The following is a 26,463-nucleotide window of genomic DNA, read 5'->3' as shown; positions in this document are numbered from 1 at the left end:
TGCGTCAGTGTTTGCGAACAAAGGTGGGGTCCCCGCACATTCAGAAAGATTAGACCCTATGCAATGTTAACCGTAGCCCACTTCCCGAGGTATACACTGACCTTAACTGAGGCAACTGGGCATTCCTCACTCTGTCTTTCTTGGCGGACACTGATGATGTCCCACCAGAAATTACATGTTTGAGTACAGCTTTGTGTTGTTCAGTTAAGTCGGTGTGTAAACCTTTTTTTTATAATAGTCATTTACTGCGATGTGGCGCAAGCACACACATTTGGAGGTTCCCGTTGTCTCTCTTGGTCTGCCTGGTCTTGATTTTGGAATAGGTTGTAGAGGCAAATAAGGCCTCTGGCAAGGACAAGAACGGCAGTTGCTTATCACAGCCTGTGACTAAAGCATATGGATGTCGTGCTTCAGTTTAGTAAATGTAGTAAATAGGAAGGACCATGTTCCTAATGGTCGTCATGTGTGGTCAACCCAGTCGAAAAAAAGGAAATGGTCCAGTTGGAATTTCTAATTGGTTCGAATGGGACCCAACAGGTCCCATGTCAAAACCTGTTAGATCGTTCAGTTCCAATTGGACTGTCCAGTTGGTAGTTGAACACCAATTGGAAGGTCCATTTGATTTCATGCACTCCAACTGTACACTCAATTGGACATAATGGGTCCAATAGGTCGTTCTGATAGGGAACTCCAGTTCCATTTGGTCTCTCGGTCTCCAACTGGTCCGCCCAATTAGCAGACAATTAGCAACTGTTGGCCCAACTGACAACTGATTCCAATGTAGAGTTGTAAAGTAAGTGATGTTACTCAGTATTCTCAATACAATTAGTCAGTGCATGTGTACCTAAACTATTAATGCTATCAATAAGCAACAGTAATTTATTACAGTATATACAGTTTACAGTACAACAGTTTATACAGTATTTTATATTTTAAGGGTTAGTTCGTCCCCTGGAGAGCGAGATTTTTCGATACAGCAGAAAATGCGTAAATTAGGTTTCATAGCCACAGCTGGATAGAATATAAAATGACAGCGCCAAAGAAAGTTCGTGGTTCTACATCGCACGAGTAAAGCTTTCGCTGTCTTCACTTCAGTTTGAAATCGAAACTTTGATGCTCTCATCGTCATGTCTGACGCAGCGCATCGGCATCACCCCACAATCTGTTTGAACAAGTTTTCGTTGGCGTCGGTCGCGTCGATTGTGTAGCTCCGTGAATGAAGCGTTTCGTCTGGTTCTACAAACTGTGTAAGAACGCGAACATAATTGTATCTGTGTCGTGAGCTGCTGCGTTAGGCGTAGAATTTTCTCTTCGCACCCGTGCACCAGCTGAGTTACGAGAAAGGACAAGCGGCTCGTGTATGACAGTTGTGAATTTCCTGAACTCTCAAATCCAGGTGGGTGATAGTAACTCGATAGATATGTACGTTTATCTGAACCTCCCTTATGACGTGTCATCGCCTTGCGCCAGATAGCTAATAGCTTTTTAATAAAAACCTGGTGTATTGTTTTCGTTTCGAAATAACCATTGTAAAGTACTTTGTTCTGAGCAGTTCTAGTCAACAAGACTAGTCCCAACGTACAATAAACAAGTTGTTACCTCCTACATATGTTCGTGTGTGATATTCACTGATGAAACCGTAGCTGTAGCCCTATGTGGCAGACCCGGTAGGGCTACTTGTTTCCAATTGGAGACCCTACTGAGTCCACCTGGACCATTTGGGGGGACCAATTGATTTCAACTGGTTTCAGTCCAATGGGTGACAAAAACACAACTGGAATACCAATTGATTTGAATGCGAAAATGTCCAATTGGAACAATTCCTGTTTTTCGACTGGGAATCTCATGGACAGATAGAATTTGTTGTAATGCTTGCTTTTACTTAAACTGTATTGTGTTAAGAACTTCGTTTTACCGTACCATGATACACTTTTCTACGCTGTACTGTGTACATTTTGCAATGCCGCACAGTAGTACATTTTGATAATGAGAAGTTTTGACATGCTCTTGTTCAGTAAAGTGTTACACCGCACTGTGATAAACATTACACTGCCATAAATTTAGTCATGTGAAACTGTGATGAAAACACTTGTGTAGTGTGTTGTGATATGTTTTTCTATGCTGCACGTGGTAAACTTTGTAATGCCACAATCTGCAATACATTTTGCGATAAATTGTATACCATAGTCGTAAATAAACAAGATTATATACCTTACTAGAACACTTGGGATGTTGCTGGTTAGTATAGTGCATTGCCTCTGCAGAAGCTGCTATCATGGTGATGAAAACAAGTACAACATTAACACAATGCAGGGATTTAAACAACATCCTGGGAACATCCTGCGGTGACATCTGTGCAACATTTCTGCAATGTGAAAAAATGTGGACAAATCAAGTCTCCTGGATGTACATGTGACATCTACAAGCTCTCTGAAATAATCCCTGGGATATCCAAATATCTTGTGGTGACATCTATGGGACGTTCCTCAAATGTGGAAAACCGTGGAACAAATTAAGTCTCCTGGACGTACATGTGACGTCTACAGGCTCTCTGCGAAAATCCCTGGGATATCCAAACATCCAGGTTGGGATATTACCCGGACGTCTCTTGTACATCTATGGTTTACTGGGTTGCGGCTATTTCTGCTCTACTTGGCCTTAGAATAGCTAAAGTTGCTGACTGTTGTTATGACACGGTTTCTGGCCCATGAACTTCCTGGACAAATTTTTTGACAAAGTAGCGCTGTCAAAGGGTCAATGATCTGTAAATAAACATAATTCGGCTAGTGCCGAAGATTTCGCGGGGCATTGTCGCAACGTGTGCTGGCTTGGAATCATGCCAAAATCCCTGACTTTTGCGAAATTCTATTTCCGCACGCACGTAATCTCAGTAGTTGTCGGTTTCCCCAATTGTTATGTTGTGGTCGAACGGTTATGGTATTGTTATGGTTAGGAGGGGGGGGGGGGGTTAGATATGTAGAGTGAAAACACGTAGAGAGGTAGGTTACAGCTACGTTGGTCACTGAGTTTGCATAAAGTATTCACAAACGGTACAAGTGTTAATAAATTTAGATTACAATTGCCATGGATACTGAGCTGGCGTTTCCTTTGCCTGGTGGCTCTCTGGCATCAACAAAATTATGTCTCTGAGAGTTCATTGCACAACTTTAATAGTATACCCTGCAGAAACGTTTGAAACGAAAATGAAATTTCAAAATGCAGAACTACACAGCAATTTTTAGACATTATTTCATTGAACAGTACACATATGACTGCACCTTTAGCTTAATAATTATACGTGAGGTCTCTAGGTTGCCGTTTAGAAAGCCGTGTAATGAGAGGGGTGGATTTCTGCGTATCTTGCTGCACACTTAATAGATAGTTTCAGTATAACGTACCCTGTCGCCTTTGCGCACGTAAGGGACAGCGTTGGTGGTTCGCACGCGCAAGACATAAGCAGGGCTTTGCGCATTGCGCAAAACCAAGACGCTATCCCTTACGTATACGCAAATGCGACAGCGTACGGTATGCTAAAACTCACATTACGGGTCCTTCCTATAAGGATGATCGTGTAGTACCGCAATTTCGCCTCTCCCTCGTATTCTACAAGGAATGTATCAAAAGAGAACACCAATTCCCATCCGTCACAAACCAGGAAAACTAAAATCCACCGCAAAAATTAGAAAAGGAGAGAAAGGAAACCGTAAAAACCAGCAACCGTAAAAATGTCAAACCCACGGAAGAAATTTTGAGTATTCGGCTCCTTTTTAATTTCGGCGAGGTTTGCCTGGCTAGAGTCATGACTAGCAAGCTCGTCGCGTCTCATACATGTTTCATTACAAAAAAGTCCGAACGCGCAGTGTAACTTTGTCTAACCTAGACCCACTAAATAAAGGTGCGCTGTACTGAGCGATTGTAATAAGCTTCGCTTTAGTGGATACCATTTAGCGAGACAAATCTAACCGAAGGAAAGCAGGAGACCGCCCCGAAGTTGCTACTCAAATGTTAACACGTGGCTCGTAGAGGGCGCTCCAGCTGCTGGAGAAACTCTACTGCAAGGAGCGGAATGTATTACAATACTAATACATAATACTTCCTTGAAATCGGTATTATAATACTAATGCATAAGATCTTCCCTCCCCCTCAAAACATCAGTTTATACATTTGAGTGCCCTCTGGCTCCTCCCCCTACGCGCTTAGACAAAAAACCGCCCCCCCCCCCAAATAAAAAGCGAGGGTCTGGATCCGCCACTACAAGGAACTTGATTATGCATCGCAGTTCCACAGCTACAGACACTGCTTACCGCCATAATAGCTGCCGCACCAGCCGATGACCGGAGAAGGATTGCACTTCGTCCTCCGAAAGTTTTCCATTACACTTACTGATTGATTTTCCTCGAGCGAAAGTCTCGGTAAACCTTCAACAACCTTTGTACCTTCCAGTCGGTTTTTGAAATTCAGTAGTTCTCACATTTTCCTTGCCTGGTTGAAATATCCCATGTAACTAAGCAGATCAGGCTGATATTTGATGAGCTATTCACTTTGAACCAAGGGTAACGTTTTGGCAGGATGCCATCCCAATTTTGTGAGTGTCTAGCTAGGATAGCAGCATCTCTTCACAGCGATGCACACATATACACAAGATGCAAAAAACTATGGAAGACTAAACTAGGAACCACAGTACTGGAGCACAAAAAAACATCACAGCTTCGACAAGTTCTGCAACTGGTGCTGAACATTGTCTAGTACTGAATTTGTAACCACGGAATTTCATTAACACTGGTGCATGCATGAGCCACGCAGAAATTAATTTGTTCCCATTTATTCCCATTTAGTGCGGGGCTGGGTGTGCTATCATTTTTGCGGACTCCTGATGCACGGTTTTAACAAAAACGGCCACCTTTGTAGGTTCAATATCTGGGTAGAGCCCATGACCCAGATTGGCAATGTATCTGTCAGTTCCAAAGTCTGCTAGCATATTCTTCACATGAACTGCGATGCGTGGAGTAGTTGCATACAGTGCACATGGGTCCAAGTTACCTTGCAAGGTAATATTGGGACCCAGTACTTCTCTCGCTGCCTTTGGTGGGATGCACCAGTCCACGCCAACGACTTCAAATCCAATGTCTCTCACTTGATCGAGAGCATAATGCGCACCCATTGGGAAAAGCGCCATGGGCACATCGGGAAGGTTCTCTCTGGCCAGGCTGTCCTTCACATATTCACGGATCCTTTTAATGTATGGCACTACAAACTCTGCGAACATGCGGGAATCCAGAACACGCACGTTTGTGTCGAAAAGGTACAGAAATTGAGCGCCGTACTTGACTTGGTTTGTCATGTACTCTATGATGACGTTTGTAAGGCGCCCTAGAAGCTCATGACTTTCACGGGGTGTAGCGTACAGCCAACGCTTTGCCTTAGACATGGTCTTGCTACCGGTACCTTCAATCATGTAGCTCATCAGCGTCCAAGGTGCGCCACTGAAGCCAATGACTGGCACCCTGCCTTGCAGTTCGCGCCGTACCTGTGCGATGGCGTCGAAGGCGTACTTTAGTTCCTTTGATACATCTGGATCTCTCAGCCTGCGGAGGTCTTTTGGGTCGTCGAGTGGTTCCGGGAAGTGGGGCCCTGTCTCTGTGAGCATTTCAGCGGAAAGTCCCATTACCCTGGGGAGAGCCAGCATGTCGGCAAACATAACCGCACCATCGACATCATAACGACGTAGGGGTTGCATGGTCGCTTCACATGCGAGCCTTGGCGTGCGGCAGATCTCGTCGTACGTATAGTCCCTACGGAGCTCACGAAACTCTGGTAGATACCGACCGGCCTGACGCATCAACCAGACCGGTACTCGGTCCACTTTTTCACCTCTTGCTACCCGCAGTAGACGGTCATTTTTCAGTGGAGGAAGCTCAGTGGCCATCTCGCGTGTCTCAACTATGCCTAGTCGACAGCGTGCTTCAGGAACTATCAGACGTCTTCGCTAAAGCAAAGTTAGCCAAGCAACGTCGGAGTCGAACCGTTCATCTTGCGAACTCCGTTCACGAGCATTCACGTGTTAGCTTTGATGTGTGCCTTGTCAACTTTAAAATGCGCGCGCCGCGAGCTCCCGCAACTCTGGCGACACCTCCTGAATGTGGAAGCAGTCTTCGCAGAAAACATGGAGAAAATCGATGAGCAGAACATAAAAATATAAGTAGACGGCATTATTTCCTTGCGTTTGAGGAGGTGGCAGGGACAGAGATACAAACCCACAAAAGCCAAAAGTGTAGACAGAACAAGCCGTATCCAGTGCTAGTGGCCGACTCTAGCCTCTAGCTCTAGGTTATAGAGAGGGCAGGGTACGATCGATACACCAAAACTTACCAGAAACACACCTCCGCCCACGATGTGATCTGCAGATTGATGTTCCGTTGCTAATGTGACGTTTGGTTCACAGTGGATACAAACTTGTGAGCAGCGCGCATTAGTGTCAGTGTCTGGAAGTCTGCAGGATATGGTGCTTGTTGGACACTTCGCTGAATTTTTAGCTGTGGTTGATGCATTCCAGCTTTGTGAACTCTCTCAGTCTCACGCTCAAGCCTTATAATGAGCGCAATTGCCGGCAGATGCCTAGATATGTGCCCACTCAAAGAACGAGAATGGTACAGTATTTAGAGGACAACAGCCAGTGCGTTGCCAAGAGCTTAAAAACCTGTGTGCGCTCGGGTGTATGTGCGGTGCGGAGAAGGAGTTGGGGGACGGGGGTACAAAAAATAGATGCAAAGCAAACAAAAAGAAAAAGTGAAATAGAATAACACATGACGTCTTCTGTCACTTTGCGTCGGCAGGGTGCGTACAAAATGACGAATTTTTACTCCCAAATACGAACACTGGAGCGCGTAATATTTGCAACTTGACAAGGTGCATCAGTTATTGGAGTTATGTCCATCTACATGCCATCCTTTATAAGTAAATTAATCGCGAGGGTGTGTTCTTTATCTTCCAGCATTCTTTGTTATGAGCCTCCTGCCATCTACTGGAGGTGGTATGCGAGGAATCTTCGTAGGGTTAACCTCTTTAGAGATTTGCACATAATTTTCATTTGAAGAGTGTGTGTGTGGGGACATCCAGACCCCTTCCCAGATGTGCGACTGGCAGTAGGGAAGTACGACAGCCCCGCACTGACTTACCACCGTGTACATTTATGTAAGACATTAACAGCAGATTTTGTTTTCTTTTTTGGGGGGAGGAGGTACGTACATCCCTGATCCTCTCCAAACCAGAGTTCGAGGTAACTCGTTACTGTAACTAAGTTCCTTTTTTTGGTAACTTGTAACTGAACTCGGTACTTTTGTGCCGTGGTAACTTTTAGAGGAACTCGTTCCTTTTTCAGGTAACTTTGCCAAAGTAACTTAAGTTCCAAGTTACTTCTAACTCGCTTTTCACTCACATCCACATATTTTCTTGCTTTCTCTCCGGTTCCTCCATGGCATTTTTTACCATAGAACGTGATATTCAATCAATGACAGTATTTTATTCAGGAAGTAAGAACCGCTGCCATTGAAATGAAGCTGAATCATTGTGCGCCCACAGGGAGTAAAGATGCAAAGCGTTCGAATAGACCTCTACCAGAGAAATGTCATCATGACATTGGTAGGCAAACTGAAACCGAAACAAATCGGAAGGAGAGGGCTGGGTTCCACGAACAGGCACTTGGTCGCTGCCTCGCATTGAAAGAAAAGTAGGACCGAGGGTCGCGTCCCCTTAAGGGACCATATCGTAATCCGCTCAAGAGCGTGGCTTTTGGGCGCGACCTTATTCACCTCTAGCTTCGAGCGTAGTTCAATTCTACCAAATTTTGGCGCTGTCGAACACTATGACGTCATTTGTTTACAAACAGGAAGAGCTCTATTGTTGGACATAAACAAAAACGATCTAAGCGTGTTCCACTTCTCCGCAGGCAACTCAAGGTCTAACTCAACTGCTCACGCGCGCTGCACCTGCGTAATGCTATTTTGTGTCCGAAGTAACTTGGAAGTAACTCGTTCTTTTTTTTAAGTAACTCAGTAACTGCGAGTTACATTTCAGGCTGAAGAACTTCATTATTAACTTAGTTACATTTCGCACACGGTAACTTAACTTGTAACGAGTTCTTTTTGATGGGTAACTTCTCAATCTATGCTCCAAACCATCTGTGCTATTTGGTCACCCCACCATAGTTATTGGCCCACTGCATTTCAGAGCTACAAAGGTAGCACAAACCATGCGTGATTCATATTGCACATTGAGCATCACGGTTCAGAAGCCAGCAGCATGTGTAGTGGTTGGGTATGTAGTTGGTACCGCCAACATCCTGTTGCCTATGCAAGGATTACCCTTTTTATGATGTACTCTTTGCTTTTCACAAAACAAAATGGTACATACTCTCAGTGATGGCCAGTGATGATAGTTAACTACATGTAGTTAAACTACTAGTTAAACTACCTGACTGTAGTTAAAAAGCAGTTATCAACTACTGTACTTGCAGAAATGTAGTGGCAACTACTAGTTAAACTACTATTTTAAGTAGTTAACTACAGTAGTTAGGTTATTGAAGGCGCCAACTACTGCCGATTTTGCCTCAAGCTATACGGCAGGATTGTGCTTCCGACTTTTACCTTGACCTACTTGTTGGATGAAAACGGAGGTGCAGAGCAATTGTGTCATGCATGTGTACTAAATCTTCACTTTTAATGCTTGTCTAGTGAAGCATCATTTGCTGTGAAATAATTCTGCAACTTAGTTTATCGCGTAGGCACAGAAAGAATCCCGCCGCAAGCTTTGTATTTGACGATCGTAGCAATGGCTTGAGCCAAAGTTTATTATTGCTTGTGATTCATATTTAGGTGTCCAAGAACACTACAAGGGATTGGTGTTGGTGGACAACGTTAAGTAGTTATAGATGTAGTTAAACTACATTGCAGTAGTTAAAAAAGTAGTTTTAAATACTCCCCTGAAAAGTAGTTGAACTACTAGTTAAACTACTCAATCACAAAGTAGTTACAGTTAAACTACTGTAGAAGTAGTTAGTGGCCATCACTGCATACTTTGCACAGTTTCGAAGATCCGCAAGAAGCATATGAGCACACAGCGGACCAGTTTGACTAAAGGGAGAATTACAGAATACCCAACTGCTGGATTTAAAATTCCATTAGAAATATTGAAATATTTCGCATGCTTACCAGCCACTGGTAATAGAGCATCACGTGACAGCATTCATTTAGTTCTGACCTGCATCTGGGTTGCCAATGTAAGCACAGCTCCTCAAGATGGCATCACGTAATAGTTGTTTACATATCCTGCAGGCGAGAAAGGGAGAGACTACTTCACCCTTTTGAGGTATTGGATGGCACTGCACATCAGGCAAGGTATGAGCCAAGTTGGGGTATGTTTTATGTAGCCTTGACATGGCTCTTATGCATTTCAGACCCAAGGCTGACCCATGCAAGACAGTTAAAATATTCACACGTTCGGCTGCTGGACAGCATCTTGCAAATCCCGGGAACCTTAGACCCCCTCCAGTGCTCTTGAAAACTTCAGAGTACTTGATGAAGTAAGCCAGACATTTGTACGACGCACGTCGCAAACAAGTGTATAATGGTAACGTAGCATGTATGCTAATATGGACACCTTTGGAAATCGAACAAAAATTTGTATTTTTGCAGTTTACCCATGCATCTGTATGTACTCATCCACAATCGCATGTCTGGGATCTACATGGCTTCATTGTAGGGTTCTAGTTGCTGTCGTTACTATTTCAGCATTGTGTCTTCAAATAAGGCAGAATTTATAGAGGTTTACAAGTTTGCTTGGGACAGACTGTGGTCATTGAGGCAAGATATGACGATTCAACAAGCAAGTGGCAAGGAGTGCGTGACTGTTCTCGAGCAAGCTGTACGTTTCTATGTCTACTCTTCATTCAGGTTAGCCTTGGTCATACGCTTGACTGTCCAGCTCGCTTTCGAGGCAAGCTTTACAAAGTAGCTGTATACCAAGCTTATATCCAATTCCTTTTCTAGGGCATGCAGTGAGAAGAGTAGTCATTTCGACTCTTACATCAATGCTCAGCACCTTCAGGAATGCTTGAAGAGGTTGCTTGTGATGTACCAGGAAAGTGCAGATGCATGCCCTAACAGGCCTGAAATGGAAGCCATGTATCTGCTACACAATCTAGGCTCTGTAGAGGCTCTCAGCCACTGCATAACCATGCCAAGAAATGTACGGTATGAAAAAGAAAGTTTTTCAGTCTCGTTGTATCACAATGTTGAGGAGAAACTTCCTGAAGTTCCAAGTACGGAAGAAATTGACTTGTAAAAATTTTTTATGGGAAACATGGAACATTTATTTTGCCTCTTCAGTCAATGGGTCCCTGAGAAATGCATGTCAGTCTTTTCAGTGCGATGAGGAAAGCGAACACTTTCCTGTCGGTAGGCAGAAAAACAGAATAAGGCAGTGACACATCGTGCTGCCATGATGTACACAGACTGTTAGCAATGGTTTTGTTTGTTTGTGTCTACTGATCATTTTGAAGCCCTCACTTTGCATCAACAATTCCAGCACGCACATTTTTACCTATATGCCAGCCACATAGCTAAAGCTATTAAATTCCCACAAAAGTTTCCTCCAAGACAGCTTCCTTGGAATAAAAGTTGTCCATGCTGGAATAAAAGATGTCCAGGTAACATGCAGAGGTGGACAAGCAACCGAGCAATACTAGCTGTGTATTACAGCTTTCCAATTTCACGTACTGAGGGCTTTATACTACTGTTCTTGTTTCGCTGCATGTGGAACGGCAAGCACAAACACAATACCTAGGAGATATTAAAGGCTGCCATCAGAAGAGGACCCAAATCACATTCTCTTCTGTCATTTCTTGTGTCCAGACTGTTGGAGTGTGTGTGTGTGTGGGGGGGGGGGGGGGTCGAGCTTGCATGCTCCCTTGCCATGGTGTAGTATGGGTAGTAACAATGTGTGGTAAAGATACACCAATGGTACACTTCCTTTGGTTCTCCACTTTGGAAGAGTATAAGAGAGAGAAGGTCGCCCTTCAAAACACCCAATGTTCCTCATTGTACAGACTGAGATATAGAAGAAAGTAATGTGGAAGAGCCGTAGGTCCAAATTCCCTGCAGTTGTGTGTGCGGCTGGTACTCGTCACTCATGTTCATTCTGAAGTGGAGTTGTTGAGAGAGGGTTGGGTACTGTTTTCCTTCATGCACAGCAATGACTACAAAATCTGTTTTTCAGATCCAGCGTACTTGTCCAAAGGTCTGCAGATATCAGTGCTGCATACCTGGATGGGAATTTTGTACGGCTACTGCGATATTACAGAAAGCTGCCTTTCCTACTAGCATGCTGCCTCCATCAGCACTTGAACAAGATAAGGATGTATGTGTATATACCTACATGGGATATCTTTTTGCCTCAAAAATATGTTCTGTTTATGTAACAGTATAAGTGTCAACAGAAAAAGTAGGGCCGGTTGGTACAACTCCCATTTCTAACCGTGTGTCCTTATTCTTGTTGCTACAAATGGAGTATAAGTGTGCCTTGTTCTTTGCCTGTTTATGCTTGTAATGTAATGTAATGCAAGACAGGTGGCTGAACAGAAATTTTTTACTTTGTTTGGGTTTCTTACTCATTTTTTTCAAGATGTGGTAATAGAATAGCTCATTATGATTTATGTGAGCTTTCTAAGCTGCCAGTTTTTAGTGCAACTTTCCTTGTCTCTTTTCCAGGCATGCCTTACAAATTTTGAACGTGGCATATAGTTCTCAGAACTGCAAGTTTCCACAACATGATTTGAGTCATTGGCTCCAGTGCACAGTAGAAGAAACAAAAGATTTGTGCATTTTCCACGAACTTACTGTTCTGAGTGATACAGTGAAGTTTCTCAAGAGCACTGGGAAGTTTCAACAAGGCCAGGCATGTATTCCGCACAGTGTTCAAGAGCAGCACACTCATCCATAGTTTTACGTTGTGTGTGCCTACTGAACCCAAGGTTTTGGGTTCCAGCCCATCCGAGGATTCCAGCAACTTGGTGGTAGGCCAGAAGCTGCTTAGAATCGCCGTCTTCCGCAAGGGACGCTAAATACAGTGTGCCATTCGTTGAGGTCTCGGTGCTGGCGGGCAAAATTAATGCACAGAGCGAGCAGTGTGACATCACTCATGATCATAGTTGCCTTGCGACAGAAGGCCATGAATTATTTTGTTATTATAGGAGTAGTGGCAAAGTAAACCATACCTGCTACAGTGCTAGATCCTGTTACAGTGGAGTGTGCATGTAGCATTCCTGCATGTGGTGAGATAGATTTGCGCAGGATTTTCAGCCCGGGGGGGGGGGGGGGGGTAATTCCGCAGGGAGTGTGTGACACCGGTATGTGCTGGCTTTTTTGGCAGGTATTTTGGGGGAGTGTTGGATCTTTGGGGGTGGGGTGCTAGAAAAATCCCTCTCTGAACAAGCTGAGCTTTTTTTTACGAGAACGATCACACACTTGTTAAGTTCTTGTTATCTCCATATAGGGTACTGTACACATATTTCTATTTGCGATAAAATTTTCGTAAATCGCTCATTCAGTCACTTGCAGAGTTGTTCGCGTGTATTTAATTTCGCGATTCTAGTGCAGTTTCCTGACCAGTGAGAATGGTGGACCAGGACGACCGATAAGGTCACCAGATAACAATAGACGACCCCAAGCAACACAATGTACCGAAAGTCGAGTGCAATAGGGGTGGACGGGTAGGTAGAACGCCTTGAACAGACTCGTGAAACTAAAGAACATTGATAAGACACATACCGTCCACTCCTATTGCACTCGACTTTCAGTACATTGTGCTGCTTGGGACCCTCTCTTTACAAACATGTGACGTCATGAGAAGGCCAGTTCGATGTTATATTTTGCTGTGGTGGGCAAGAAGCAGGAAACACGTGGGGGCTGATAGGCTGATAAAGCTGATAATGCGCACCAGCATGCTTTGCGCGGCGGCATAACGTAATTAATGACGTAGGGGCTCAGGTCGTCTATAGAGGGATTAGTGGGAAATTCTAGGTAGCCTCGGTCAGCTACAAGCCAACCTAAGGTCAGTTGCAGTAGAACATCTAGGTGTGAGGGAAATCTCGTACATACGTACGTCAGTCACAACGATTGCTTGTCATTGCTCAAGGCTGGCTCCAAGAACGTAGGACAAATGTGAAATAAAGGAACATGTATGGTTAGTACTTTTTGTTGCCTTGTGGCAACTTAACTGACAGTGTATTTGCATCACGACTATGCATCAATCTATCAAGGTACTATGTCTCTCTATTTCTGAGTACGATTTTTCGCGATTTTTTAGCGGTCACGAAATGCGCGAAAATTCATACATTCCGAATAAAAATACATTTATAGTATGGCGTGAATGCTGTTACAGACCTAGCATGGCTATAGTGAACCTTAAGAGCCCGTTGACTTCCCTAAACCATTCATTCTGTTCAGTGACTTGACCCTGCAACATTGGTCGTTAGAGCTGTGCGAATATTCGAAATTTCGAATATGAAACGAACATCTGATGGTATTCGAATGCTATTGGAAACCTATGTTCAGTATTCGAAATTTTCGAATATTTTTCTTACAGTACTGAAGCGAGGTCTCGTTATCACCATTCTGCAGGTGGGCTTCGCCTCATTACATCCAAGAGTTAGGTGGAGCACATTTCACGTTACTGCCATTGTTGTTTTGGTGTGCCGCTCCATTCTGCATGGCGGCTTCATCTCATTGCTCCGGAGCGTTAGGTGAAGCCTGCTTTACACTGTTTACAATATTCGGTCACTAAGGTCAACAAATTTTGTGAGCTCATGGTCAACACTATACTCTGGGCATTGCAGGTACCACTAAATGTACTCCCAACTTTGGAGGTTATATTCAGTAACAGATGGAAGTATGTGCTGTTTCTAAAAAAAGTACTAGAAATTCACAACATAAACATAGAAATGAGATGTACTTACAGCAGGCTGCATGGAACATGTTGACTAACTCTCAGTGCAGTTCATCCCATTAATGTAGTCTACCATTTACAACAGAGAGGGACTCTTCTTTCGCGATATGTTATACTGGTTGAAAAGGCTAACATGTTTAGAGCAGAACATCATCTAATGAGCACAACACCACGAAATACTTCACCATGAGGTGTTCGAAATTATTCGAATTGGGCCTTTTCTGATTATTCGAATTCGATTCGCCATCTGAAGAAATTATTCGGATTCGATTCGTAGTGTATGTGAAATATTTGTAGACTATTCGCAATGGAAATTTTGCTATTCGCACAACTCTGTTAGTCATAACTTGTTTCCTGTGAGGTCACTATACAAGTATAGATACATCACATGAGCCTTAATTAAGTAAACTTTGATAAGTCTAGGTAAATATTCAGACGTAATGAAGTAGCAAAAACTGAAGAAAACAGGTACAAGATATATGCAATATACTAACGCAGCACACTGTACTAGTGCAACGTAGGGCAAATAAATTGATGACAACCTGGAACCTGCATCCTAAGCATCACATCTGTGGCTACTTGAAAGGTCAAACAAAACAGTCTTCCTGCTTTTATCTAAGATCACACACCTTTGAAGTGATTGGAATCAGTGAGTAATCAGGACCTCTCGAACGTAAGTTATGAAAGATAGCTGGACAACTTTTGGCATAAGAGTTTTAGGAGGTTTAACAAGTAGTCTTGCATCACAGTAACTGCACTATGTATACAATATCAGAGTATGCAGTACTTCACACTACCATACAGGTTGTGCACTGCATACTTTCTAAACACCGTGCTCTTTTCCAGGAGATGCGCAAGACTCAAGACCCTGTGCTTAAATCCCGTATGAAAGCCCTGGACACTACCTTGCTTTTAACTACCGGAACTGAAAGTGAATCGCGAAATCAAAACAAACATTCATGACATTGAATTGTGCATCAGCAAAACTGATAAAAAACGTTTAATGTTTGACTTCAAGTGTGTGGCGCATCTCACCAAGAATGTCAGTCACATGATTGTGCTTCCAGCTATGGACCGTGGCATGGAAGATGTGATTATCGTTAGTCGTGGCTTCTATGGAAACTATATATGCCACTTGTAAGGTCGTGGAATGGGTGCTGGCCAGGGAAAGGTAACAATGTTTTTCATTTCAGTTTTCAGTTTATTTTAGTCTTAGTTCATGCCCGGAAGGGCCCTTGGGGTAAAATAAATAAATCAATAGTTCCTAAGTTAATTTTAGTTCCTGTATTCAGTTTATTTTAGAAATTTATCTAAACGATGCTGTAAAGGATTATAATAATTCGGGTCCTGCAGTACCGGAATTATTACCGAAATGATTTTAGTCTCCGTTTGTGTCAGGTATTTTGAGTGTGCGATAACCGTTCCTGCTACCTGCTATATTTCCGGTATAATACAGTTTCCATTTCTGTTACATTTTCTGTTACGTTTCCCTTGTGACTGCATCCTCAGTCCTTCGATGCAGACTGTGTTTGGTGCAGCTCATTTGGAACTATGACCTCACGAAATCAGTTGTGCAGTATGGCCACCATTTTTCACAAATCCCCATGCATGCTGCTATCTATGGAAGCTGCTGGGTGTGCGCAACTGATATGATCAGCATTGGTCACACGCAGTAGCTTGGAGCGTGCAATCAACCACGTATTCTAAGAAAGTGTTCTGTTCTTCTGACCTGGAAAGGTATCTGTTCAGCAAGCAACACCCAAGGTCCTTGATTGTTGAATGCAGTCAAATTAATGTGACGAGCGTTGTGCATCACTCGCTTGAAAAGCTGTTGGCTGCATGCAAACCAGTGAGCATCAAACTTCATGCAGATTTGGTCTTCAGTCCTAAGAAATGCATGAAGATGTGCCGACAGAGGTAGCTCTTGTGCACTTGGGTGTAGCCTGGAACACCCGAACGTTTTTTTTTTTTTTTTTTTTTGAGGTATAGCCTTTTGAGGTATACGTAGTCTTATGACACATATGCAATGTGACAAAAAGGAGGCTCAAACCATTAGTAGAAAAAGGCATGAAAGCATTTCTGAGCGCCGGGAATGATTGGGTGACCATCTCAACGCATCATACTGCTGAAAAAAAAAGTCAGTTGCGCCGTCCCTTTAATGTCGCTCGCGTAGGAAGCCGCTGATCGATCGTCCCAGTTCTTTAGTTTCCATCACAGGTTCGAAAATGTGGCCATTCGTCGTTCGGCACGGTTCCAGGCAGTTGATCAGGAGCAACAATCGAGTTAACAACAACTTTATTGTGAGATGATGAATGAATGGGGAGTTTCATCGCCAGGAACGATACTCTACCCCATTGCTGGTGATGATGCGGGGAATGAAATAATGAGCCTCTTCACAACAATGATCGAAGTCCTATGGTATCCAAAAGGTCAAGAGAGCTTTGAGGGCAGAGCGTTGGTGGGCTGGATCTAGCCAGGGACCAAGCAATTTTGATAAAAAGAGGGGGGGGGGGGGCGAGAGTCCGGCGGATTAAGAGATCCGGAGAGTGCGGTTCGGTAAGGTTTGTAGTGTGGGCGATGAAGACGAATGTGCTCTAGATCTTCTAGAGCTCCGCAGTGACCAGTGCCGGATTTACAGTGGTGGGAGTCCCGGGGCACTGTGCTATGGGGGCTCCCTTGTGTATTCTATTTCTATCCAATGTGCTATTCCGGGTCGATATGCGTGATCGGAGGACAGATTTTTACCAAGTTTCCGTTTCAGGGATGCGTTTCAGGCATGCAAAACAGATTTCCCTTGGACAAGACCTTTACTGGTGGGGGCCCCTTTGTGGTGGGGGCCCCGGAGCAAGTGCCCCGTCTGTCCTCCCCTAAAGCCGGCACTGACAGTGACATCTGGGAGAGTCAGCTTGCCTCAACGGTAACGCCACTGCGCTGTCAAAGCCACATCGAGTCGCATTCGATGAACCAATGCAACATATTGACGAGAGGTGTTTCATGGCATGCGGAAAGCGAGCGTTGGATCAACTCTTCTCAGCACAGATGGGGGGGGGGGGGGTGGGGAAGTCACGAGGCGTCGAAGTATGGAACGACGGTTTCCTCTCAGCAGCGCAATACTCCGTACGATTCACGAAGACTGACACTTCTGTTCGCAGAGTATGTTTATACTGAAAAATAAAAATAAATAAAAGAAATAACGGCAATACATGACACTACTGAACTGGGATAACTGAAAATGTTGAAATATAATCGAACGTCTGGCAAATCGTCCGACAGACTTCCTTCTGAAAATGTTAGCCGTGTAAGCACGAGCAGTAGTTTATCCAGTTACATTGTAACAGTAGTACACATGAAAAAGGGGGCGTTTCGGGGGGGGGGGGGGTTCTGGATGAACCACTGAGTCATGCAGCCATGGCTTCGTGGAGCTCTTCGTCATGCTGCTCATAGATCTCTTGGGTCGTGGAAATCACAGAGCGAGGAGTCACAGGACGCAAGGTCTGGTGACTGAAAGAGTGAGCACTGAGATGACATTTACGATTGCCAGAACAGACGCTTTAATCCTTGAAGCAGTCTACAGGCAATCTGAAAAAGTTCTAGGGAGCAGCGCGCGCCATGGCCCTCGATCTCCGAAGCCGCTGTGGTAGGCTCGCGCAAGAGCTCGTGCCGAATCACGGGCCGAAGTGATGCATTTCACGCGCGTTATGGGATAACGACAAGTTGAAGATCAGGCCCCTGGCAGGGCGTGCCGGGAAATGCTGTACAAAACTATAGCAAAACGACAGCGATTTGCTATCGTCTCCGATCGTCGTCGTCGTCGTATTGCACCGTCGCTGTCGTTTTTCACAGCATTTTCCGGCATGCCCTCCTAGGGCGCGCGCTGCGCCCTGGAACTTTTGCAAATGGCCTATATTAGGGGCAGCCACGGAAAATATTTTCGCTGAACGGTGTGGAAAACGCTCCGAAGAATAAACGATGTGCAGAGCGTCGTGAACTTAGAGGCGCAGAGCCATCTGATGCCGTGATGTAATGAGCGAGAAGATTCGTCTGCTACGGGCACGACAAACGCCACCAACAGTGAACAAAGCCGTACCAATGAGAGTCTGCCAATCACGACCGTGCTTCGATGTTGTAGCCATGGGGACGGTGGTGGCCTAGTCGGCCACGCTCAGGCGGGCAACGTCACGACTATCACAGGGGCATCGTGCGTCCCGGGCCGGCTTCACAGGGAACTGTGCCGACATTTGTCTCAAAGCGTCTAGGGAAAACACCCAGAAAGCGCAGTTGGCGCCCAGATTCGAACACGCATCACCTCCCAGTCTCGGCGTGGAACGGAGACGAACCTCCATCAGTCGCATGGGAAGCCACTGGTACTCACAGAAAGCTTGTGTTTGAACTCGTCTGCGGCGATTGGTTGGAGCAGACGACATCCTCACTTTATGTGTTCATGTGGCGACACTTCCTTGGCACTTGCATCGGGTCCTACTGCGTCACGCAGAGTGATACGGACCTCACTCACTCTCTTACACTACACCGCAGTCGAAAACGAAAAATTTATTGGGGGTCTTTCACTGCCTCTTCGTCACGGTCGGTCTGACGGATTTTCTTCAAATGGGGTATCTTTCCTATGGGATACGATGTGCAACAATCTGTTACGCGCTATGAGTTACGTCAAAACATTTTGTCCTCGAAGGATATTCGCAAGGCAACTCAAGGTTACTTGAGTAAGCAAGCGAGGCTAAACTGCTCATCTTGTGGAAGCTGCTCCGACCACCCCAGTTTGGAACTTCCCAGTGCGCCAATGGTACTTGAAGTACAGTACAAAATACCACATGTTAAATGTACTTAAAGTAAAGTACTGGGAATTGCACTGTAAAGTACTCGTCAAATACATTGCAACTGAGTCAGGCCGGTAATCCAGGCAAGTTGGTACAGCCCTGGTCAACCTTAATAATAACACTGAAAAAAACGTGGTCTCGTTCCCGAGCGCGATTACAGCAACCCTTGGGGCCATGAGGAAATTTTAATTGAACAAAATTATTCTGTTAGTTTAACGCAAAGATTTTGTTCACTTAAGATTCCCCCAGTGCCCCAAGGGTGGCTGTTATCGCGCAGGGCGATGAGACAGAATATTTGTCCAGTGTTATTATTAAGGTTGACCGGAGTCGTACATCCTGAAGTGCGAAAACTTGCAACATGCAAAAAAAAAAGAAAAAAAAAAGGAACAGGACTAAGGGGGGGGGGGGAGGGGGGAAGAGATAGTGTTGCGAACCTGCACTTGCGAATGTGTGAGCATGCTTTTTTTGTTGTTGTTTTTCATGCTATGAACTGTAGCAGATGGCTTAATTACTGTTTACAGATGCTCGGACAAACATTGCTACATCAGCAACATCAGCCGTGCTGGTGGAAACTATTTTTATTTTCTGATCTATTCATCCTTGCATCTCATCATCATTTCTTTATGGGTGTGTGTGTGTGCTTATTCAAAAATACTGCTTCTAGACACAAGACTTACTTGATATTTTAAATTTTTTTGTCTTTGCATTTCCAGTTGAGTACTTGATGTGAAAGTACTAGACAAAAGCACTTTAAGTACAGTACAAAGCACACAATTGAAAATTGACTTAAAGTAAAGTTTTCACAAATGTACTTAAAGTAGTAATTGAGCACTTGGTGCTTCAAGTTCTGCCCATCACTGGACTTCCTATGAACCGTACACAGCTGCACCTGTACGGAACATGTGGTAGCGCACGCACACTTTTCGACGTTAGCGCAGAAATGTGGACCCTTGCAAGCTAGATACACACACACATCTTGAAGAAGATGTAATAGAAACATAATTGAGGGTAGGTTGAGGACCTGCATGAGGAATCAAATACATCTCCAAATAAAAAAAAAAGAAAAAAAAAGAATGAACTCTGCCCCAGGTTTACTGGCTGTGCACCACGTATGCCCTACCAACTTAGCACGTAATAATCTTAGCGATAGAAAATTAATCGTCACGGTGCAATAGTTCTACACTTATTCCCTGTCGTACCCGTCTTCCGAACGGGCTGCAAGCAGTCCCGTATTTTTCTCTCTTATCCTTACACATGCCATATACGCGAGTGTACACTCAAAAATACTCTAACGTACACTACTGAATCTATTAACACACATGGAATGTGGCCGTGTACTTTTCCTTTGAGTATTTGAGCGTACTCCTTCTTCAAAAGGCATACATACACAGTGCGGCCTGCAAGTTTTCTAATTTTCTTCCCTTCTTCGTGAACCCTTAGCAGTCGCTGAGCCTGCAAGTGCTCTGGAGTACCCGGCACCACATTTGTGGAACCATCATCTCCATGGCATGGTCATTATTATCAGCACCCTCTTCATCACGATCGCCATCACAATCTCCAGGGCGCGCGAGCATTCGAGCTCCTCGGAACTGTGATTTCCCTGCCACACTTTAGGCCATAAAGCTCATCTTTTAACCTCCCCTATACTGTCATTATTTCATATCTAAAAACATGTACCTCGTGAACAGCGAGGCGAACCTTTACGCGGTGGGTTCTCTCAAGGGAGCGCCTAACGATTTCTGTTCCTTTGCTTCGTACCCACTTAAATATGAAGATATCTTAAGCTTACATAGCACCATGGTGTGAAAAGCCTGAGTCCGGGAAACAACAAGGGAGGTCAGGACAAACACACGACACCACCAGCTGGCCTGTCTTCATATCATGCATGGTGTTTCTCTACCAGCTGGGGCCTGCATGTATGCCATATCGCTCCTCTTAGATGTAACCTCGGCGGTGATTCCAGCCATTTATGCACCATTAACGACCGGACGTGTTTCAGCAAGTTCACACCTGCGTATCCATCTCACTTTCTTACACATCCAACGACGTCACAAAGAATGTACAGCAGGTCATGTACCTCTGAATATAGTTCCTATTTTATGTTTTCGGAACTAGCGAAATACACGTAAGTTTGTGACATACGAGCAGGAGAAAAGCGGAAGCAAAATTCCAAGGTCCACATCTCTATACGTTAGCCGCTGATATCTACAGTAAACACCGACTGGAGCTTCGATAGCAGCCAGGTTCTCCTGTAAGGAGGGGCATTGCAGCGTGTGCTACAGGTGAAATGACTGTGTTTGTTGAGTCTTCGGTTATGGGTCACACTAGACTGTCATAGCAAGTTCACTGTTCCACACGCATAACGGATTGCGAGAGAGAGGTACTTTATGTCCCCTTATTTGTCTCCAAGTAAGTGAATTTATCTACCGGCATGTACAAGTATCAGTGCGTTCGCATGTATGTGGACATTCTCCAACGCGAATGGAGAATTTTGGTAGCTTCATTTTTGCTCCATTTCGGACATGATATTACAAGGGGCATCAGCGAGGACTATGCTGACTTTACAGAAAGAGAGAGAGAGAAAAAGCTTTTTCGAGTTTCTTGTAATTGAAAACGGTTCAAACGCCGGGAGTACATATTTTCTTCAAAAAGGCGAAATCATACCGGCTGTACAACAACCACAGTTCAAAAACAACAACCGAACCGTGCATATATAGGTTCCGAAACGTCAGCTTTTCTAACCGCTTTTAATTTTGTACTGTCGGTATGGTCTCGCCCCTTTTAAATAAAAGAAAAAGAAAGAAACACATTTTGATAGCTATATCTTGGACTCCAAAATTTGGAGTGAGATACACGCTATTCCTTGGGCCTGCCTTGTGTGTTATATTACAGCCCTGTATCACCAGCCATGTAAAATAAATACAAGTATCGCCATGATCTCCAGGAAATAACAGGGCATTATCAAGTAGTCCTTATTATTGTGGAGGTTCGCGATAACTGCGACCAATAATAGAGACACGGATCGTCACATCTGTCACATCGTAACGTTCCCGGCGGCAGTATAGTGAGAAGATTATTTGATACGGGATGATGGGCCTTCTATCAAAATTGCTTGGTCCCTGGCCGAATCCAGCCCACCAATGCTCTGCGCTCAAAGTTCTTTTGACCTTTCTGGACTCAATCGGAGAGGTTCAATATTTCATTCCCCACATCACCACCAGCAATGGGGTAGAGTATCGACTCTGGCGATGAAACTCTCCGCTCATCGTCTTAAAATAAAGTTGTAGCTTCTGTCCTACTTTTTTAGCTTTGCGTACAGCTGCTTCTGCTCGCATTGTAACGTCTTGTGAAATGCGAAACTGAAACATTTGGGGGGGGGGGGGTGTAATTCTGAACGACGGTTCAGATGGACCTTCAGCTCTTCAAATAGTATAGAGGTGTATCTAATCATTACCTCGGCAGATAGGTTTTACAATGGAGTGATTCCATCTCAAGTCAGGCAGGGTCGCCGGGACACCAGCAACTATTTGTTCTCTCCGAAATAGTATGGTTTTAACCTAACGTCAACTGAGATCAAAACAGCAAAAATAGTACCTTCTGTCGCAGTACTCGGGAAAAAATAATCGTATTAAAAAATGACACTGCCGTCGAGAGCCGTTGAATTTTCCGATCCGTGCTTTTAAGATTTGTATTTCTCGTCAGCGGGTCCACGCCGTGCGACGCTCTGATTTTTTTTTTTCCTCCAGAATGTAAGCTGTATATAAGTTGTAGGAAATGGGTAGAACTGTGAGGTGTATCTTCGCTGTGTATTTAGAAATTGGTATTGACGTTCACAACGGAATTCGCTCACATTCCTCCCTCAATTGTGGCGCTCTATAGAAGCTAGCAAACGAAGAAATACATGACCGTGTAGCGAAGAGAGAGCTCTATTATAGAGAGAGCATTGTAAAGTCGTAACGAAAAGCACGAAAAGGGAGGGACAGAGAAGACGACGATACGGCAGAGAGCCTTTTAATTTCGCGACCTCTCTTTTTTTTTTTTTTTTTTCGCGAATCGGACATAGGGCACATATTCGCGGCCACTAAATTCCGCGAATTCTGGATTTCGTGGCTTAACTAGCGCACTCTGTGAAAAGCCCGAGATTGTGCGTTGTTAAAATTTGAGAGTTTTTCAATTGGCGGAATTCGCGAAAAGGCTCGCGAACAGTATATGTGGTGCCGATGAGCCGGAAAATTTAGCTAAACCAACGCTGCAGTACCACCGCAAGTCTGCTTTTCCCATTTTATTCAGAGTTCTTCCAGAAACCAGTTCTTATGTTAACCTCAAGGCTGTTTGGATTTGCTACTGTGCGATGATGACTGACGGGCGGACTACATGAAGAGGCACAAATCGAATATGCACTTCCAGAGGAACTTAAACACCTCTCGTGATGGAACGGTAATTTTTTCTCAGAAAGCTTTTTTCTCCGGAAGCCAGAGGCGAGATAATTTTGCTGTTCTGATCTCAGTTGGTGATAGGCTACAACGTATACTTTTTCAGAAGAAATCGTAGATGAAGTCGTAGCTGGAAGTCGTTGGGGAAGTGTGTTAGCTTGGCTAAATTGGTAGAGCCCTGGACCGGCAGTCGAGAAGATATGGGTTCGAGTCCTACAGCTGGCTAACCTTTCAGTGACTTCTTTCTTTCATCTTTCGTATATGACGTCACGAGTTGAGATGGAATCACCCAACAATGGTTGCGTCGTTCACACAAACCGTAATTTATATACTCTGCTTACCCTTATTTCACGCACTACCGCAGTATGTTGGAACCAACGGCACACATTCCTGATCTTGGGATATCTCCGGAGGAGATATGTCTATGTATGTGCCTTCAGCGGATAAGATAGACCTCAAGTGCCTTCTCTTAACACATTACGAGAGCTATAGATCTATGCTCATATGCAGTACTTTTATCTCTCAAACCAACATTGAAAGCCAGCCAATGCTCTTGTCGCGTATGATGGTGGCACTCACTCGCATTAGGTCGCATTAGAGACATTGTTATGCACTTTCACTCTGGGATACTCCGAAAGACACGTCGTGTTGGCAGCTCCGTAGTGATGGTGATCAGTGACGTGATATTTTTTTATAGTCCTTTTTTGCTGTCAGCAAGGGGTATACGTGTCTGCTAATTGTCTTGCAACGTTACCCGACTTTGCCTATAGTGCGGGTGGTACTGCATGATATTGAAGCCATCGCGTTATAGGTCCAGTAACCACGTGACATCCTACGACCACGTGACGTGCGTAGTCACGTCACTGCCTTATAAAGCTATACCGCGCATAAGCTTTGGCAGACAAAAATGGGGTCTATTTTTCGTCTAATACGTTGTCCTTGTCAGCCAAAAACGTAATTTTTCACATTAAAGCAGCGTATACACGCAGCGAGAATCAAATTTGATTGATTGATTGAGATATAAAAACTATGGAGATGTGCGACATGACAAAGTCGGGTCAGGCTATGCTCCAGAACTCGTGAATAGAAAAGAAAGTAGAACAACCAACCTCAAGATGCCCAAGAGGCATGATAACGGAAAAACAATAACAACAAAAATCAAATTTGAAATAATTTGCGCAATTTAGCTCATCTAGTTAGAACAATATTTTACGAAAGTCACCGTCACCAGTGGGAGAACCACCCTTAAAAGGGTGGTTGTGTCGTTTCGTAACCATCGTCTGAGACGCTTTTCTTCCGAGATTAAGAAGAAAATCATACGATAAGGCAGATACAGATCCAACTAATTCAGATCAGCAGATCAGCGATGTCATTCTATAACAGGCTCTGCATAATGTGAATGTGCACGCAACAACATTAAATGTGATTTACATAAAAATGAAACGTGTCATTGCACGTCTGTGCACATTGGTGCTGGGTGCACAGAAGCAAACATAAATGGTTCGAAATATGAGATGCACAATGCCCAGTATCAGACAGTCTTGTATAACCTCAAGTGCTGGGATCCGAGATATTCCGACTCCCGGGATCCAATCCACGTCCCGAAATTGCGGAATTAAAAAAAAAAAAATCCCGATAATTCGGGACTCGGGGGGGGGATATGTTTATTAAGAAAAAGAAAGGAAAGGTCAGCCAGACGAAGGTCGGCTTGCTATTCTAAACAAAAAAAGGAAAAGAAGGGAAGAAGGAAAGAAAAGGGGACGAAAAGAAAAATAAGAAAAGAAACTGCATCGCGACGCAAAGCTATGGGACAGCGTATGCATATTTCTTTGCTTGTGCAATGCCGGCGAGCTATTATAGCTCAGCTTGGATTGATGACACCTGAATACACGGCGGAGCTGCTATGCTTTCTGCGTGTTCGGAAAGCAGCAACAGAACGCGAAACTTTCGCGTTCTGTGGCTGCTTTCGCGGCGAAAGCAACAAAAAACAAACAAGAAGCACCCATCGTATTTGCGGGTATGATGTAAGCTGTTCCCCCTTGACCGTATACACGTTTTTCTCGCTTTCTGAAGTGAATACAAACTCTAATAATGTCCGTTCGCTGTCGCTCGCGGCGCTCAATATTTGGCACGCTTATACCTTAGACGGGATAAATCCTATAGCTCGTCTGCTGAAGCGTCGTAATGTAGCCACACTTGCATATCCTTGGAGCACCATGGCAGGAGGGGATGAAACGATGACACGAACAGAGAAGGAAAAAGGAAATTAAAACAAGGTAGGTGATGTTGCAGACAGCACGGTGCTTTCGAGTTTATGCCACGTTACGCTGCATTACCGGGTTGAAACAGCCTGTAGCCCCGGATGAAATCGGGTAAAATCAAGATATTATCGAGTGCATTATTGCAAGCATTTCGCAATTAAAAAAATAAATGTCGTTCTGGGTAGGACAAAAAAAAAAAAAAAAAAGCAGACATAAGTGTGCGTGGACAATATTATGCTTCTTTACAGATCGTCGTGTGTCTACTTCGCCACTGTGCCTCTTGCTACGCTGAGTGTATACCACGATTTTCGAACACAAGTTGTTACTGCAGTAAGCATCCTTGGCCATTGTGCAAAACGCGTTCAAATACTGTGCCTTCATACAGGGGGGGGGGGGGGGGGGGTCCACCAACCATGATAGAAATTCATAGTAAATAAGGTTGGCAACTGAGAGACATGCGGTCAAGGGATTTTTTTTTCTTCCAGGAACATTTGCCACATATGCTACCATTTTTATTTCATTTCAGTTGATAGAAATTTAATTTGTTGAATTGAACTCCGAAATTTCCCAAGTCAACCTAACGTCTAAGGGTTGGAATTCTAACTCTGTCCTCCTCGTATGGCGTGTGAATGTAACCTCCTTTCGTCGCACTTTGGCGCTCAAACAAGAGCCGACAAAAAAATAGGCGGAGCCAAGGACTCATTTCCGCGGATTTTCAGCAATTTATTTCAATTCAATTTCAGCAATTGTCGTTGCATTGCAGGTGCTATACTCAGTAAAATGACCACGAGGAACCCATTTCCGCAAAGAAAACGTTAAGTTGACTTGGGAAATTTCGGAGTTAAATTCAAGAAATTAAATTTTCATAGACTGAAATGAAATGAAAATGATACCAATATGTGGCAAATGTTCGTGGCAGAAAAAGATCCCTTGACTGCA

The 26,463-nt window shown here is 44.2% G+C and overlaps 3 protein-coding genes across 8 annotated transcripts in view; 2 read left to right on the top strand and 1 right to left on the bottom strand.

Annotated features, from left to right (window-relative positions):
• Positions 1 to 4,806: 4,806 nt before the first annotated feature.
• Positions 4,807 to 6,104, bottom strand: LOC135385877 (uroporphyrinogen decarboxylase-like). Its single transcript, XM_064615455.1, has one exon. The coding sequence runs from the start codon at positions 5,924 to 5,926 to the stop codon at positions 4,832 to 4,834; it is 1,095 nt and encodes a 364-aa protein (XP_064471525.1). The 5' UTR covers positions 5,927 to 6,104; the 3' UTR covers positions 4,807 to 4,831.
• A 188-nt stretch (positions 6,105 to 6,292) lies between these two features.
• Positions 6,293 to 15,009, top strand: LOC135385878 (SAC3 domain-containing protein 1-like). 4 transcript variants are annotated; one of them, XM_064615458.1, is made up of 9 exons: positions 6,293 to 6,647; positions 9,081 to 9,274; positions 9,330 to 9,392; positions 9,452 to 9,577; positions 9,786 to 9,947; positions 10,044 to 10,247; positions 11,272 to 11,412; positions 11,763 to 11,949; positions 14,845 to 15,009. In XM_064615458.1, coding segments are annotated over exons 2-9 (1,002 nt in total). In that variant the 5' UTR covers positions 6,293 to 6,647; positions 9,081 to 9,272; the 3' UTR covers positions 14,962 to 15,009. The 4 variants fall into 4 exon arrangements, with proteins under 4 accessions (XP_064471528.1, XP_064471527.1, XP_064471529.1 ...); XM_064615457.1 differs by lacking the exon at positions 9,081 to 9,274; XM_064615459.1 differs by lacking the exons at positions 6,293 to 6,647; positions 9,081 to 9,274 and adding an exon at positions 6,846 to 7,191.
• A 6,054-nt stretch (positions 15,010 to 21,063) lies between these two features.
• LOC135385874 (polyamine-transporting ATPase 13A3-like) overlaps positions 21,064 to 26,463 on the top strand; it is a 29,429-nt gene continuing 24,029 nt past the window's right edge. The window contains exon 1 of one of the 3 annotated variants that reach the window (XM_064615451.1): positions 21,064 to 21,210. The gene's annotated coding sequence lies outside the window, so the exon portion shown is untranslated. Of the gene's footprint in view, positions 21,240 to 25,142; positions 25,540 to 26,463 lie in introns of those variants that run through there. The other 2 variants (XM_064615449.1, XM_064615452.1) reach the window with 2 other exon arrangements.

The sequence above is a fragment of the Ornithodoros turicata genome, chromosome 2, assembly GCF_037126465.1.
Source record: "Ornithodoros turicata isolate Travis chromosome 2, ASM3712646v1, whole genome shotgun sequence".
In the NCBI taxonomy this organism is placed as follows: Eukaryota; Metazoa; Arthropoda; class Arachnida; order Ixodida; family Argasidae; genus Ornithodoros; species Ornithodoros turicata.
The sequence above is the reverse complement of the archived record's forward strand: the minus strand, read 5'-3'. Positions and strand labels throughout refer to the sequence as shown.